The sequence below is a fragment of the Pristis pectinata genome, chromosome 6 (genome assembly GCF_009764475.1).
Source record: "Pristis pectinata isolate sPriPec2 chromosome 6, sPriPec2.1.pri, whole genome shotgun sequence".
In the NCBI taxonomy this organism is placed as follows: Eukaryota; Metazoa; Chordata; class Chondrichthyes; order Rhinopristiformes; family Pristidae; genus Pristis; species Pristis pectinata.
In genome coordinates, this window is record NC_067410.1 from 923,886 (window position 1) to 939,487 (window position 15,602).

At 52.1% G+C, this 15,602-nt stretch overlaps 1 protein-coding gene across 3 annotated transcripts in view; it reads right to left on the bottom strand.

Moving 5' to 3' along the window:
• Positions 1-15,602, bottom strand: part of LOC127571754 (sodium- and chloride-dependent creatine transporter 1-like) — a 76,915-nt gene that overhangs the window by 25,866 nt on the left and 35,447 nt on the right. For all 3 annotated transcript variants that reach the window (XM_052018431.1, XM_052018430.1, XM_052018429.1), the window contains 5 exons: positions 14,221-14,352; positions 11,090-11,354; positions 8,810-8,942; positions 522-656; positions 76-179 (listed from right to left, as the gene is read on the bottom strand). In XM_052018431.1, coding sequence (XP_051874391.1) covers positions 76-179; positions 522-656; positions 8,810-8,942; positions 11,090-11,354; positions 14,221-14,352 — 769 coding nt within the window. The remainder of the gene's footprint in view (positions 1-75; positions 180-521; positions 657-8,809; positions 8,943-11,089; positions 11,355-14,220; positions 14,353-15,602) is intronic.

The following is a 15,602-nucleotide window of genomic DNA, read 5'->3' on the forward strand; positions in this document are numbered from 1 at the left end:
ACCCAGAATGGTGGCTTAGAGAAAAAATATAAGGCAACGGATATGAACAGTGTCGCTCCTGCGTTGCTAGGTTACCTGTAGCAGTTGTTGTTAAAACGATTGTAGCTGCCTAGTGCTGTAAGTGCTCCTAATCCAATCGCATATGAGAAAAAGATCTGGGTTCCTGCATCAATCCAAACCTTCAAGAGAAATCAAGTAAAATAAAACATTCTATAAAGGCAACAGCAGAATGTGCAGATGAGGTGTGGGCACCCATCCTTGGCACAAAGGGTGACAGACCTCAATCCAACAACTACAACAAAACAGAATGCTTCCCCAGTGAACCGGTTACATTAGAACGCTGAGGCCTCGCTCCCAGTGACTCCCTCAAGAGCTTGGGTCTCTGGAACTCCACCAGGAGCAGACTGGACAACAGCTTAAAGAAACAAAGTCTTACAGGAATTCCCCAGAATCAGCAGCGGGTACAACAGAACAACTAAAGAGAGCTGGAGGGACGAGGAAGGTGGCTGTCTGCCGCTTACCTGAGCTTCACCCAGTTTGGACCAGTCCGGTTTCAGGTAGTAAATGATGCCGTCCAGAGCTCCTGGCAGGGATACCCCGTGGGCAAGGAGGATGACCAGGACAAGGTAAGGAAATAAGGCAGTGAAGTACACAACCTGGTGAGACACAGACAGAGGGGCCATTGAGGACAGAGTTGGTCACGTTCCCTCGGCTTTCAACGGGAGCCAACAGACCTTTCCCCGCTGGGCATCAAGCTCCCCGCCCTTATCCCCGTCCTGCCCCACCCACACCCTGGAAGGTCCACCCCCCTGGGCTGACAACAAGGCTACCAGTTACCACCCACCCCGATTAGTGGGACAAACACAAGCTCCTCTCGTCAGTGGAACTGGTCAGCTGTCGATGAGCAGTATACTCACCGAGGGCCGACGGTCACGAGCTGAGATTATCCTAGAATCAAAGAGGGAGACCATTCAGCTCATCAAGTCTGCACCAGCTCCGAGTAGACCTGTCTCTCCCCACAGTCCTGCAGCTTATTCCCTGTGGTCCTGACTCAGTTCTCTTCTGGCTCCAGCTGACACTCTCCACTGCCGCCAGCCAGTGTGTTCCTGACCGTTACCGCTCTGAGTAAAACATGTCTTCCTGCCCAAAACCACAAACCCATGTCCCCAAGTCTATCAACTATTCACTAATGGGAATGATCTCCCTCTGACTACCCTGTCCAGACCCATCCTGATCCTAACCACCTCTGTGGAATCCTCGCTCTGCCCCAAGGACAGCCCCAGTCTGTCCTGGGGGGTGAACCCCCTCGTCCCCAGAACTGTTCCTTACTGAAGTGCCGCAATTGACTGCATCCTCCATTGGGTCCCGACCTGCGCTGTCCAGGTTCGGGTAACCACCCTGGGGATGGACTCTCTGAATTCACTAAATGCACCCCCCTCACTGGTAGTGTGTTCCAGGCACCCACCACCCCCTGTGTAAAAAAACTTGCCTTATGAATCTCCTGTAAATTTTCCTTGTCTCACAATAAAGCTGCAGTATGTGCTCTAGTATTTGACATTTCTACCCTGGGAAAAAGGTTCTGACTGTCAGCTATAGGAAGGATGTGCTGAAGCTGGAGGGGGTGTATAAAAGATTCACCAGAATGTTGCCGGGACTGGAGGGCTTGAGTTATGGGGAGAGACTGGACAGGCCGGGACTGTTCCCTGGAGCGAAGGGGGCTGAGGGGTGCTTGAGGTTTATAAAGTTATGAAGGGCATCGATAAGGTGGACGGTCACAGTCCTTTCCCCAGGGGGTGGTGAGTATATGGAACAAGCTGCCAGAGGAAGTGGTTGAGGCAGGTAACTGCAATGTTCAAGAGACACTAGGACAGGTACACGGATAGGAAAGGTTTAGAGGGATATGGGCCAAACGTGGGCAAAGGGGACTGGCTCAGGAAGACACGTTGGTCGGCATGGATGAGTTGGGCTGAAGGGCCTGTTTCCATGCTATATGACTCTGTGACTCTGACCACCAGTGTCCTGTAAATCTGCATCAAGACTTCCCCATCCCTTCCCCATCCGTTCCATAAACCTTCTGAATGACTCACTGTCCACGCAGGCTATCTTGGGACATCACCCACTGCAGATACTCAGGTCAGGCTGTAGCTGTAATTCTGCAATATCCGTCACCTTCAAAGGGATTGCACCACCAGACACATCTCCTCCCCTTTCACAGGGACCGTTCCCTCCGTGACTCCCTGGTTCACTCTTCCCTTCCCACCAGCCACTCCCCTTCCAATGGCACTTTTCCCTACAACGGCAGTGATGCCACACCTGCCCTCTCACCTCGTCCCTGCCCACCACCCAGGGACCGAAACGCTCCTTCCGGGTGAAGCAGTGATTCACTTCCTCCATCCCAGTGTCCTGCATTGGGTGTTCACACTGTGGTCTCCTCTACACTGGAGAAACCACACACACAGACTGGGCGATCGCTCTGCAGACCACCTGTGTTCAGTCCACAGGGGTGACCCTGAGCTCCCTGTTCCCTGCCACTTTAATTCCCCATCCCACCCCCACACTGACCCATCGGTCTGTGACCTCCTGCACTGTCACAGTGAGGCCCAACACCAGCCTGAGGAACAGCACCTCATCTTCTGTCTGGGCACGGCGCATCCTTCTGTACTGGGGAGGTGGGACCAGTACAAACCATACGGTCTACACCTGGGCAGGACTGGGATCAATGTCCCGGGGGATTGTTTGCTAGTGCTGTTGGGGAGGGTTTAAACTAGTACGGCAGGGGTGTGGGAATCCATGCAGAAAGACAGAGGGAAGCAAAGCGGAGACCAGAGCGAAAGTTAGAAAAGTAAGAGCGGAGCACAGAAAAGTCAAACGCAAAGGACACAAAGGTTACTGGATTCTAAAAGGACAATGAGTGTAAGGGCACTTTACCTGAATGCCCGTAGTATTCGAAACAAGGTCAGTGAACTTGTGGCACAAATCAGTACAAAGGGGTATGATTTAATGGCCATTACAGAAACGTGGTTGCAGGGTGGAGATGAGTGGGAATTAAATATCCAAGGGTATCGGGTAATATGGAAGGATAGGCAGGAAGGTAAGGGAGGTGGGGTAGCGCTCTTAATTAAGGATGAGATCAGGGCGATAGTGAGAGATGATATAAGATCCAAGGAGCAGAATGTTGAGTCCATCTGGGTCGAGATTAGGAACAGTAAAGGGGAAATATCACTGGTGGGAGTTGTCTATAGGTCACCGAATAATAACATTACAGTGGCACAGGCAATAAACCAAGAAATATCTGATGCCTGTAAGAACGGAACGGCGGTGGTCATGGGGGACTTTAACTTCCACATAGATTGGGTGAATCAAGTTGGCTGAGGCAGTCTTGAAGAGGACTTCACAGAATGCATCCAAGATAGCTTTCCTGAACAGCATGTTAGTGAACCTACAAGGGAAAATGCTATCTTAGATCTGGCCCTGTGCAATGAGATGGGTAAAATTAACAATCTTGTAATTAGGGATCCTCTTGGATAGAGTGATCACAGTGTGATTGAATTTCTCATACAAATGGAGGGTGCAATAGTTCGATTTAAAACCAGTGTATTATGCCTAAACAAGGGAGACTACAACGGGACGAGGGAGGAGTTGGCTAGTGTAGACTGGGAACACAGGCTGTGTGGTGGGACAGCTGAGGAACAGTGGAAGACTGTCAACGAGATTTTTCACGGTGCTCAACAAAAGTATATTCCAGTTAAAAGCAAGGACAGTAAGAGTGGGGAGAGCCAGCCGCCAATAACTAAGGAAATAAAAGAAGGCATCAGGCTAAAAGCTCATGCACACAAAGTCACCAAGAGTGGTGGGTAACTGGAAGATTGGGAAAACTTTAAAAAGCAACAAAGAACCACTAAGCAAGCAATAAGGAAGGGGAAGATAGCTTATGAAAGTAAACGAGCACAAAATACAAAAACAGATAGTAAAAGTTTCTATAATTACGTAAAGCAGAAAAGGGCGGCTAAAGTGAACGTAGGTCCCTTGGAAGGTGAGAAGGGGGAATTAATATTGGGTAATGTGGAAATGGCCGAGGCCTTAACCGACTATTTTGTGTCGATCTTCACGGCAGAGGACACATTTAATGTGCCAAAGAGAGATGTTATGGATGTGATGGGAGGCGAGGACCTTAATACAATCACTGTCACTAAAGAGATAGTGATGAGCAAACTAGTGGGCCTAAAGGTAGACAAGTCCCCTGGTCCTGATGGGATGCATCCCAGGGTACTGAAAGAAGTGGCAGAAGTTATAGTAGAGGTGTTTGTGATAATTTACCAAAATTATTACTCTGGACATGTCCCGGCGGATTGGAAGACAGCGAATGTCACGCCACTGTTTAACAAAGGATGTAGGCAACAGATGGGTAACTACAGGCCAGTTAGCTCAATGACTGTAGTCGGAAAAATGCTTGAAGCTATCATTAAAGAAGAAATAGCGAGACATCTGGATAGAAGTGGTTCCATCAGGCAGACGCAGCACGGATTCAGGAAGGGCAGGTCCCATTTGACAAACTTACTGCAGTTCTTTGAGGATATAATGAGCGCAGTGGATAGAGGGGAACAGGTGGACATTGTATACTTGGATTTCCAGAAGGCGTTCGATAAGGTGCCGCATAAAAGACTTATCCATCAGATAAGGATGCATGGAGTTGGGGTAATGTACTAGCATGGACAGAGGATTGGTTAACCAATAGAAGGCAGACAGTTGGGATAAATGGGTGTTTCTCTGGTTGGCAATCAGTGGTGAGTGGGGTGCCGCAGGGGTCGGTGCTGGGCCCGTAACTGTTCACGAAATATATTAACAATTTGGAAGAGGGGACCGAGTGTAGTTGATCTAAGTTTGTCGATGACACTAAATTGAGCGGAAAAGCAAATTGTGCAGAGGATGCAGAGAGTCGGCAGAGAGATATAGATAGGTTAAGTGAGTGGGCAAGGGTCTGGCAGGTGGAGTACAACGTTGGTAAATGCGAGGTCATCCACTTTGGAAGGAAAAATAGAAGATCAGATTATTATTTAAATGGTGAAAGATTGCAGCGTGCTGTTGTGCAGAGCGACTTGGGAGTGCTTGTGCATGAATCACAAAAGGTTGGTTTGCAGGTACAACAGGTTATCAAGAAGGCAAATGGAACGTTGGCCTTCAGTGCTGAAGGGATTGAATTTAAGAGCAGGGAGGTTATGCTGTAACTGTACAGGGTACTGGTGAGGCCGCACCTGGAGTACTGCGTGCAGTTCTGGTCTCCTTACTTGAGGAAGGATATACTGGCTTTGGAGGTGGAGGTTCACCAGGTTGATTCCGGAGATGAGGGGATTAGCCTATGAGGAGAGATTGAGTCGCCTGGGACTATACTCACTGGAATTCAGAAGAATGAGAGGGGATCTTATAGAAACATATAAAATTATGAAAGAGATAGATAAGATCGAGGCAGTAAGGTTGTTTCCACTGGTAGGTGAGACTGGAACTAGGGGGCATAGCCTCAAGATTCAGGGGAACAGATTTAGGACGGAGATGAGGAGAAGCTGCTTTTCCCGGAGAGCAGTGAATCTGTGGAATTCTCTGCCCAGGGAAGCAGTAGAGGCTCCCTCATTAAATGTATATGAGACACAGTTAGATAGATTTTTGCATAGTAGGGGAATTAAGGGTTATGGGGAAAAGGCAGGTAGGTGGTGTTAAGTCCACGGCCAGATCAGCCGTGATCTCATTGAATGGCAGAACAGGCTCGACAGGCCAACGGCCTCCTCCTGCTCCTGTTTCTTGGGTTCTTCTACTCAGTACTGACTTCTATAAGCTCAGGGAACCTGATTTCGGTCTGTGTCAGTTGTCCATCTGACATTGGCTCACCTTGGTTGTTTTTTCTCTCTGGGAGTGGAGGAGATGCCCAGCCTGACGTGACCTCCTGCTCTGCATTTCACAACTCCCACACCCCCCTGTCCACGTTCTCACCCTCTCACTGCTCCCAGTCGCTCAGTGACCAGATCACCTTGTTCACAGCTCATCCCCGTGGTCACCCCAGCTTTACCCTGCCAGAGACACCCCCCTCCCCCACGACCCCCTCAGAGCTTCTCTTGTCTCTTTCCCAGTTCTCATGAAGGTTCTTTGACCTGAAATTTTGACCCTGGTTCTCTCCCCACAGGCGCTGCCTGACCTGCTGAGAGTTTCCAGCATTTTCTGTTTTTGTTTCAGATTTCCAGCATCTGCAGCTTTTGATTTTCCCCTTTATCTACCTTGGACATTGCACCCCAACAGAAATCTAACAACTTTGTAAATCATGGTTTCCCTTTCATGAAACCTTGACTCTCCCTGATTGTCTTCTGACCTTTGAAATGTCCTGCTATTAACTCCTTAAAAATGGGCCCCCTCATTTCCCAACAACAGTCAGGGTAACTGGTCGATAGTTTCTGTAACCCTTCTTTCTTCAATGGTGGTCTTACATTTGTGGCTTTCCGACCTTCAGTGATCTCCAGAATCTGAGGAAGGTTGCTGGATTACCATCAATGCACCCACTGTCTCTACAGACACTTCCTTTAATCCCCAGGGGGTGGTCAGTGGAAGTGGGTGTAAGGAGGGGCTGAAAACACAGGCATGAGAATGGGATGGAAGGGTAGAGCGAGGGGTGGGAGACGGAGGGTGGGGGAAGGAGGAGGCTGATCCAGAGCAGAAACACCAGCAGATGGCACAAACGGTCTGTTCTCTGCAAGTTCAATCTTGGGACAACTGTCCACAGCCGTCAAAAATGAGAGTGTTCTTCCCATTGCAGAGACAGTATTTATCTATCACACAGGGAGTCTTTTCCTCATGGATCCCATTCATCACTCAGAAGTGCAGTTAAGATGGTGCGAACTTTGGCTATTAAAGGTCTGACAATCCCGCTGACTGGGGAAGTGGCCCATTGTAGGTTGCCAGAGAGAGCTGGCTCAGTGGTAAGTGGGAGACACTGGGACAGTGTGTGTGGAATGTGACACACAGCCAGCTTCAGGATGTTAAACTGAAGCCAGTTTCTCAGAGGTTACACAGGAATTGATGAGCCAACACCACCTCAATCGGTACAAGCCGAGACCATCGTAATGTTGCTGCACAGTGAGGTGACAGAATTCACAACTACTGTGCTACGTGAGAGTCAGCACGGACCACACCCTCTGTGTCTGTGGGATATTGAATAACGCAGTCACTTACACAGTGTAATCTGAGGCGTGGAACAGTATCTCTCCCGTCAGCAGCAACTCCCACACTGCAGAGGCCTAGCTGCTTAGTGTCCTGGGGAATTCAGCAGGTCTCACTCTGTGGCTGCTGCCCTGTTAGAGACACCATTCAGACCCACACTCCGAGGAGACAGACTCTGCTCCAGTGCAGTACTGAGGGGGGGTCACGCTGTGGGAGGGATGGTACTGAGGGGGGGTCAAGCTGTGGGAGGGACGGTACTGAGGGGGGGTCACACAGTGGGAGGGGCATTACTGAGGGAGGGTCACGCTGTGGGAGGGACAGTACTGAGGGTCACGCTGTGGGAGGGACGGTACTGAGGGAAGGTCACACTGTGCGAGGGGCAGTGTTTCTCCTCACGTGGTTCACTAGCTGGGGCCCTTTGGGATGTTCTGGGATAGGGAGGAGCCATTTGGTGTTGCTCTCACTCAGCCTTGAGGGGCCACAGTGTCGCAGGAAGGGAAGGGACGTGCAGGACCGTGGTGGGGAATATTCTTCACCCAGAAGGTGCTGAATGGTTGGAATTCTCCCCTGGGGGAATGGAGGCTCAGGCACTGAAGACATTCTGGACAGACTGGTAGACCTCTGGATATTTGAGTGAACAAGGGCTTTTCCCTTTGGAGTGACACAGGATGAGAGGCGACGTGATAGAGGTGTATAAGATTATGAGGGGCATAGACAGAGTGGACAGTCAGCACCTTTTCCCCAGGGCGGCAATGGCCAATACCAGAGGACATCCGTTTAAGGTCAGAGCAGGAAAGTTTAGGGGAGATGTCAGAGGTATGTTCTTTACACAGTAGTGGGTAGTGGGTGCCTGGAACACATTGCTGGGGGAGGTGGGGTGGTAGAGGCTGATACAATAGTGACTTTTAAATAGGCACATGAGTGTAAGTAAAACGGAGGGTTATGGGTTGTGTAGGAGGAAGGGTTAAATGGATCATGGAGCAGGTTTATATACCATAGAACCAGAGAACAATACAGCACAATACAGCCCCTTCAGCCCACCATGTTGTGCTGACCTTCAAACCACTTCTAAGACTATCTAACCCCTTCCTCCCACATACCCCTCTATTTTAAATTCCTCCATATACTTATCTAACAATCTCTTGAACTTGACCAATGTATCAGCCTCCACCACCACCCCAGGCAGCGCATTCCATACACCAACCACTCTCTGGGTGAAAAACCTCCCTCATTCCTGCATGAACACGAATTCCCGATTCCCTTAATACCCACACGCACTGACCCTCACTGGGGGTTGGTCCCACACGCACTGACCCTCACTGGGGGTTGGTCCCACACGCACTGACCCTCACTGGGGGTTGGTCCCACACGCACTGACCCTCACTGGGGGTTGGTCCCACACGCACTGACCCTCACTGGGGGATGGGTCCCACACGCACTGACCCTCACTGGGGGACGGTCCCACACCCACTGACCCTCACTGGGGGACGGTCCCACACACACCGACCCTCACTGGGGGACGGTCCCACACACACCGACCCTCACTGGGGGACGGTCCCACACACACTGACCCTCACTGGGGGACGGTCCCACACAGCCAGGGTCATACCTTCCCCGTTGACTTCACGCCTTTCCAGATACAGAAGTAGACGATGATCCAGGTGGCGAGGACACACAGTAGCATCTGCCAGTTGATCGTCCCAAGTTGATCGATTCCACCCGTGATCCGCAGAACTCTCCTCCTGCAGAGGGAATCAGCGTTAAACATCGACCCGCCGCAGGGTGGCTGAGGGGCAGGGGGCTGTCTGTGTGGGACAGTGAGGGGGAGTGGGTTAGACTGCGTGGGGTATTGATGGGAGTGGGGAGTGAGGGGGAGTGAGGGGGGAGTGAGGGGGAGTGAGGGGAGTGAGGGGGGAGTGAGGGGGGAGTGGCATTAGACAGTGAGAGTTACCGTGCAGTTGTGACACACCCTCCGGCCCTCTCGAACCAAGTCTATGGAGGCCAGGTCTAAGCAGGAGACTGGAGAGACTGGGTGGGCCACCTCTCACTGCCCTTCACGTGGAGTGAAGATGTTCCCCCTGCTTCACCCTCGGAGGCAGATAACGGTGGTCAAGTGGAAGTGGTATTGTGCGGAGGAGGGGGTTTGCCGGCAGTGAATCAGGATACCCCATCCGCCAGTATACATTGGGGGATTGGTGGTGGAGAGGGTCAGCAGGTTTAAATTCCTGGGAGTTAACATATCAGGGGACCTGTCCTGGGCCCAGCACACAGATGCAACCACAAGGAAGGTGTCTTTACTTTCTTAGAAGGTAGTGGAGGTTCGGCCTGTCACCGAACACTCTAACAAACTTCTACAGATGTGCTGTTGGAAGTGTCCTAACTGGCTGCATCACGGTCTGGGACGGCAATTCGAATGCACAGGAACATAAGACGATGCAGGGGGTAGTGGACTCTGCCCAATACATCATGGGCACATCCCTCCCCATCATCGGTGGTATCTACAGGAGGCGCTGCCTCAAGGCAATGTCCATCATCAAAGATCCCCACCATCCGGGCTGTGCCATCTTCTCACAGCTCCCATCGGGCAGGAGGTACAGAAGCCTGAAGTCCCCACACCACCAGGTTCAGGAACAGCGACTTCCCTCCAACCATTCGGTTCTTGAACCAACCGGCACAACCCTAATCACTACAGTTTAGCAACACTGTGACCACTCTGATCACTTTGTACTAAAATGGACTTGTTTTTATTTGTTCTAATTGTGTTCTTTCTTGTAAAAATTGTGTATAATTTTATGTTTAATTTGTTTTTCTTGTGAATGCTGCTTATCTGATGCTGTGTGCCTGTGACGCTGCTGCGGGTAAGTTTTTCAGTGCACCTGTGCACACATGGACTTGTGCATCTGACAATAAACTCGACTTTGACTTTGAACCACATTTAAACCTGCTCCATCCACCCACTGACCTGTCCTCAGAACCTCTGGCCTTTGACTTCCAGCTGTCATTCAGGAACCCCCTGTTGTATCTCACTCGGGACCAGTGTGGGTGACTGCACACTCCCCCCCCCCGACCCCCCACCCCCTGCCAGCTCTGCACCCTCTGTGTGACCTTTGACACACCCGTCTGCTTCCGCTGTGTCAGTGGAACTACAACCCTATCTCCGTTCCTTCAGTGGAACAGCAGTGGAACACCGAGGGGGCAGATCCCACACTGGGACGCACCAGCACACCCTATAACGGGGGTATCCTGACTCACTGTCTGCAAACCTCCCCCTCCCCCCAACACCACTTCCGCCTTACCTGCCTCCGAGGGTAAAACAGGGTGAATATCTGTACTGTCCACATGAAAGGCAGTGAGAGGTGGCCCTCACTCCCACCCAGTGTCTCCAGTCTCATGCTTAGACCTGAGCTCCGTGAAGGCAGCTGATCCTGTCACAGACCAACGAAGCCCAGAGGGGACAGGAGTCTCAGTACTGCTGTTGTTCAAGGTGCCAGGTCCACACACACTGTCTGATCCCCACTGTCACAGGATGAGGGGGGCAAGAGTCTCCCCCAAACCACTGGGCAACTGAACAAACGAATCACATTAACATCAAAAACAGTAATCACCAAAGTCTAGAGGGAGCCTCACCCTGTGTCTGACCCCGGCAGTGTGTGACGGGACGGTGCGGAGGGAGCCTCACCCTGTGTCTGACCCCGGGAGTGTGTGATGGGACGGTGCGGAGGGAGCCTCACCCTGTGTCTGACCCCGGGAGTGTGTGATGGGACGGTGCGGAGGGAGCCTCACCCTGTGTCTGACTCCGGCAGTGTGTGACGGGACGGTGAGAACGGTGTGGGAGCGGTGTGAGCAGTGGGAACGGTGGGAGCGGAGGGTGCAGCGATGTCGGACTTACTCCCAGAACTCGATAATGGGCGACCGTTTGTCTGCCAGCTCCTCGCAGCTGATGGTGAAGGCAGTGGAGTTGACGATGGTCGTGTTGTGGCACTGACTGTGCTGGAAGTCCTCGGTACATTCCGGAGTGTTCCATGTGTTGCCACAGGTGGCCCAGGGCAGGTTGTTGGTGAAGGAGTGGATGAGATAGTACAGTCCCCATGCCAGCACCATGATGTAGTAGGTGTTACAGAAGAACACAATCACCATGGAGGCGAAGCCCAGGCCTACAAGGGAGACACGCTGGTGAGATCCCCGCCTGCAGCGCCTTCAACCAGCAGCACAGCCCACGCTGCAGGGCCATCCCATGCGGATGCACCAGCCAACGCCCCGCACGGCACAGCAGCACTACCCGCCGCAAGCAGTGGCCACACCGCACTGGGACTGCCTCAGCGTCGTTTTCCGTAACCGCAGGACAGTCGGCAACGCAAACGTCAAATGCGAAGCAAAGCTTGCAGAACCGAGGCAGGATCCCTGCCTTCCGCAGCCTTCTGCAGAGGCAGGCGCACTCTCCGGTCAGCTCCACACGACCCGAGGTGCCACAGCACAGAGCGGTCGGTCAGCTCAACCATCCTTGAAATGGCTCCTGACCAATGCTGCATGCACACAAATGTCTCCAGAGCTATCGAAGGGCTCAGAGCTGGGGGCGGTGTGGAGGCCTCACCACCTCTAGCTTAAGGAGATCACCAGGACAAGGAGCCTGCATCCTGGGAATGGCAGGATTGGGGGCGGGGGTGGTGGAGTTGGGAAGAGCAGGTGGTGGGGAGGGTGCAGAGGACATTGGTGGTGTCCACAACAGCAGGGTTAGCACCAGCTCTGAGTCTGGGCCAAAGGCTCCCATCACTGCTGTCAGTCACACACTTTGAAATGTTCAACGTATCCCTCTTCGGAAAGGTTACAAGAACATAAGAATACTAGAAATACGATCGGGAACAGGTCCATAAGACATTGGAGCAGATTAGGCCATTCGGCCCATCGAGCCTGCTCCACCATTCGATCATGGCTGATTTATTTTTCCCTCTTAACCCCATTCTCCTGCCTTCTCCCCATAACCTTTGACACCCTCACTAATCAAGAACCTATCAACCTCCACTTTAAACACACACAATGACTTGGCCTCCGCAGCCGTCTGTGGCAATGAATTCCACAGATTCACCGCCCTCTGGTTAAAGAAATTCCTCCTCATCTCTGTTCTATAGGGACGTCCTTTTATTGTGAGGCTGTGCCCTCTGGTCCTGGACTCTCCCACTGATGGAAACATCCTCTCCACGTCCACTTTGTCCAGGCCTTTCAATATTCAGCGGGTTTCAGTGAGATCGTCCCTCATCCTTCTAAACTCCAGCCAGTACAGGCCCAGAGCCATCAAACAGCCCTCATGTGTGAACCCTTTCATTCCCGTGATCATTCCTGTAAACCTCCTCTGGACCCTCTCCAACGCCAGCACATCCTTCCAGAGATATGGGGCCCACAACCATCAGTCATTCCTGCAATCCCATTCCAGTGGGTCATGGCTGATCCTTGACCTCAGTACCAAGTACTCTCTCCCCACATTCCCCTGATCCCAGGATATTCAGAAGTCCGTTTATCTCCCTCTCTCGAATGAACTCAGTGACTGAAGCCCACGGCTCCTCCTGGGGGGGAGAATTCCAACGGCTCACTGCCATGGGTGAAGAAATGTATCCCCATCTCAGTCCTGAACAGTTGACCCTTTAACTTGAGACTGTGACCCCTGCCCCTAGATTCCTCAGCCAGGGGAAACATGTTCCCTCTAACCACCTCGTTGAGCCCTTGAAGAATGTGGTACATTTCAGTGAGGCCACCTCTCGTTTTCCTCAGCTGTCAGGAGCAGAGACCCTGCCGATTTATCCGACAGTGGTGCCATCGAGAACCGGTCTGGTCAAACGTCACTGCAGCTCCTCCCTCAACCGGAGGTCACCACAACCGGGGGGTCACAACCAGGGATCACCACAACCGGGCGTCACCACCAGGGATCACCACGACCAGGGTCACCACAACCCGGGTCATCATCCTAGAGTTTGGACTCAAGACATTTAGGACTGACCTAAGAAGCAATGTTTTCACCCAGAGGGTGGTGACCCAGTGGGTTTCTCCACCATAGAGGTCTGTGGAGGTCAAGTTGCTGAATATATTTAAGAACTTCCAGGCATACAAGGTGCCGCGGGAGGTGGAGAGCAGGAGTGTGGTGCTGAGGTGGTGGGGCAGCCATGGTTGTATTGATTGTGGGGCAGGTTCGAAGGGCTGAATGGTCTTCTGCTCCTGTTTTCTATGTTTCTGTGAATAGCATGTTGTAGTCACAGAGTCACACAGCACAGAAACAGGCCCTTTGGCCCAACCAGTCCATGCCAACCACGATGCCCCATCCAAGCCAGTCCCATTTGCCCACATTTGGCCCATATCCCTCTGAACCTTTCCCACCATGTACCTGTCCGAGTGTTTTGGGAAAAAGACCGTGCATTCACCCCGTCCATGCCCCTTGTGATTTTATATTTCATTTGTTTAATTCCTCCACCGTTGGTCATTCCCACCACAAGCTCTTCAACGGACCCACATTTCCCCCCAACACACTGACAGGAGCCCCGACAGTCTGGTTAACGGTTCTCACCACTTCACTCTCATTCTGATTTAATCACTTCCTCGGCCGTCCTTTGCTGAATTGTAAAATCCTCGCAGGGTTACTGCTGTGCCTGCCAACTTCACAACCTGAATAATTTCTCCTGTAGTTCACAGTCAGAACACCCTTCTTGTGTTTCTCTGTCTTATCAGAATGTCTATTTGCCACAGGTCGTTCCCCCATCCACCTCTGCCTGCCTGCCCGTCACACCGGAGGAATCCCTTGGTTTAAGTTAAAGCCGCTGCTTTCAGACTGAACACACTGTACGGTCCACGATACAACACTGCATAGTCTGCATTGTAACACACAGTATGATCCATATCATAATGCACAGACCAGAGTGTACCACACGTAACATGGTTCACACTGTAACAGGACATGGTCTCCTGTGTAACACACAATCCTCACACTGCTGAGAACAGGGCAGTGGGCAGCTGGTGCATGGATCCAGGTGTACTCACCTTTGAAGAGAGGTGCAATGTTCCAGGCGCCAACACCACCTTGCTTCATGAACTGTCCCAGTGCAATCTCCAAGAAAAAGACAGGAATTCCTCCCACCAAAACAATCAGCAGGTACGGAATGAGGAAAACTCCTGGCAGAGATGGAATGGAAACAGAGACATGCAGTAAGTCAAGGACTGGAGGTACCTACACCTGACGTCACCTTGCTCCACCTCTACACCTGGTAACCAGGCCCAACTCTGGCCCAGGACAGAAGGAGGGACAGGCTGCTTCAAAGTGACTGTGGATCACTGACCCAGCTCCTGGGCACCACAGCAGCACAAACATGGCCCACTCCCCTCACTGCCCTTCCTGGAGACCACCGCAGTCAGGCAGTAGGCAGCCCCCACTCACTCACACTCAAACACACTCGGCTTACCATCCAGTCATCAGCAAAACCTGGCAATGAGGGAGGGGTGGTACTGAGGGACGGTCACTGCGGGAAGGGTGGTACTGAGGGCGGGTCGTGCAGAGGATCTCCTGGTGGGTCTTCTGCTGGGCCTGGCCAAGCTGGCCATCCACGGGACGCGGCGGCGGGCAGCTGAGGGTACCGGCCGGTCGGCCAGCCTGCCCGTCTTCCGCGCTTACGCGGGTGTCACTGAAACGAGAGCACGCGGTCTCCTTGGGCGCCCTGGCCGAGTTCCGCGCTTGGTGGGCCCCTCAGGGGACTGTGTGTCGTGGACGAGGCCAATGCTATTTTGATCTGAAGTGTTGTGTGTGGCGGTAGCGGGTGTAATGTTGTATGTGTGTTTCACGGGTATTAGTTTGCATTATTCTCTGTAGTTATGTAATTGCTTCGTTGTTTCTTTCTGTTTTAGACATAATGTATTGATAATGGTTGTCTTTTGTAGTGCTTTTAGCTAATAAACGTTTTGTTAAAAAAAAAGGGTGGTACTGAGGGCAGGGTGTGCGGAGGATCTCCTGGTAGGTCTTCTGCTGGGCCTGGCCAAGCTGGCCATTCACGGGACGCGGCAGCGGGTGGCCGAGGGTACCGGCCGGTCGGCCTGCCTGCCCGTCTTCCGCGCTTACGTGTGCGCGCGGGTGTCTTTAACGGGAGCACGTGGTCTCCTCGGGCGCCCTGGCCGTGTTCTGCGCTTGGTGGGCCCCTCAGGGGATCGCGTGTGTCGTGGACGAGACCGATGCGATTTTGGTATGAAGTGTTGTGGTAGCGGGCGTAGTGTTGCGCGGGTATTGGTTTTGGCCGGGTTGTTTCTTTCTGTACTAGGTGTAGTATATTTGCTGTTGGTTGTTTTTTGTAGTGTTTTTACCGAATAAACGTTTTGTATATAAAAAAAAGGAGGTACTGAGGGTGGGTCGTGCGGAGGATCTCCTGGTGTGTCTT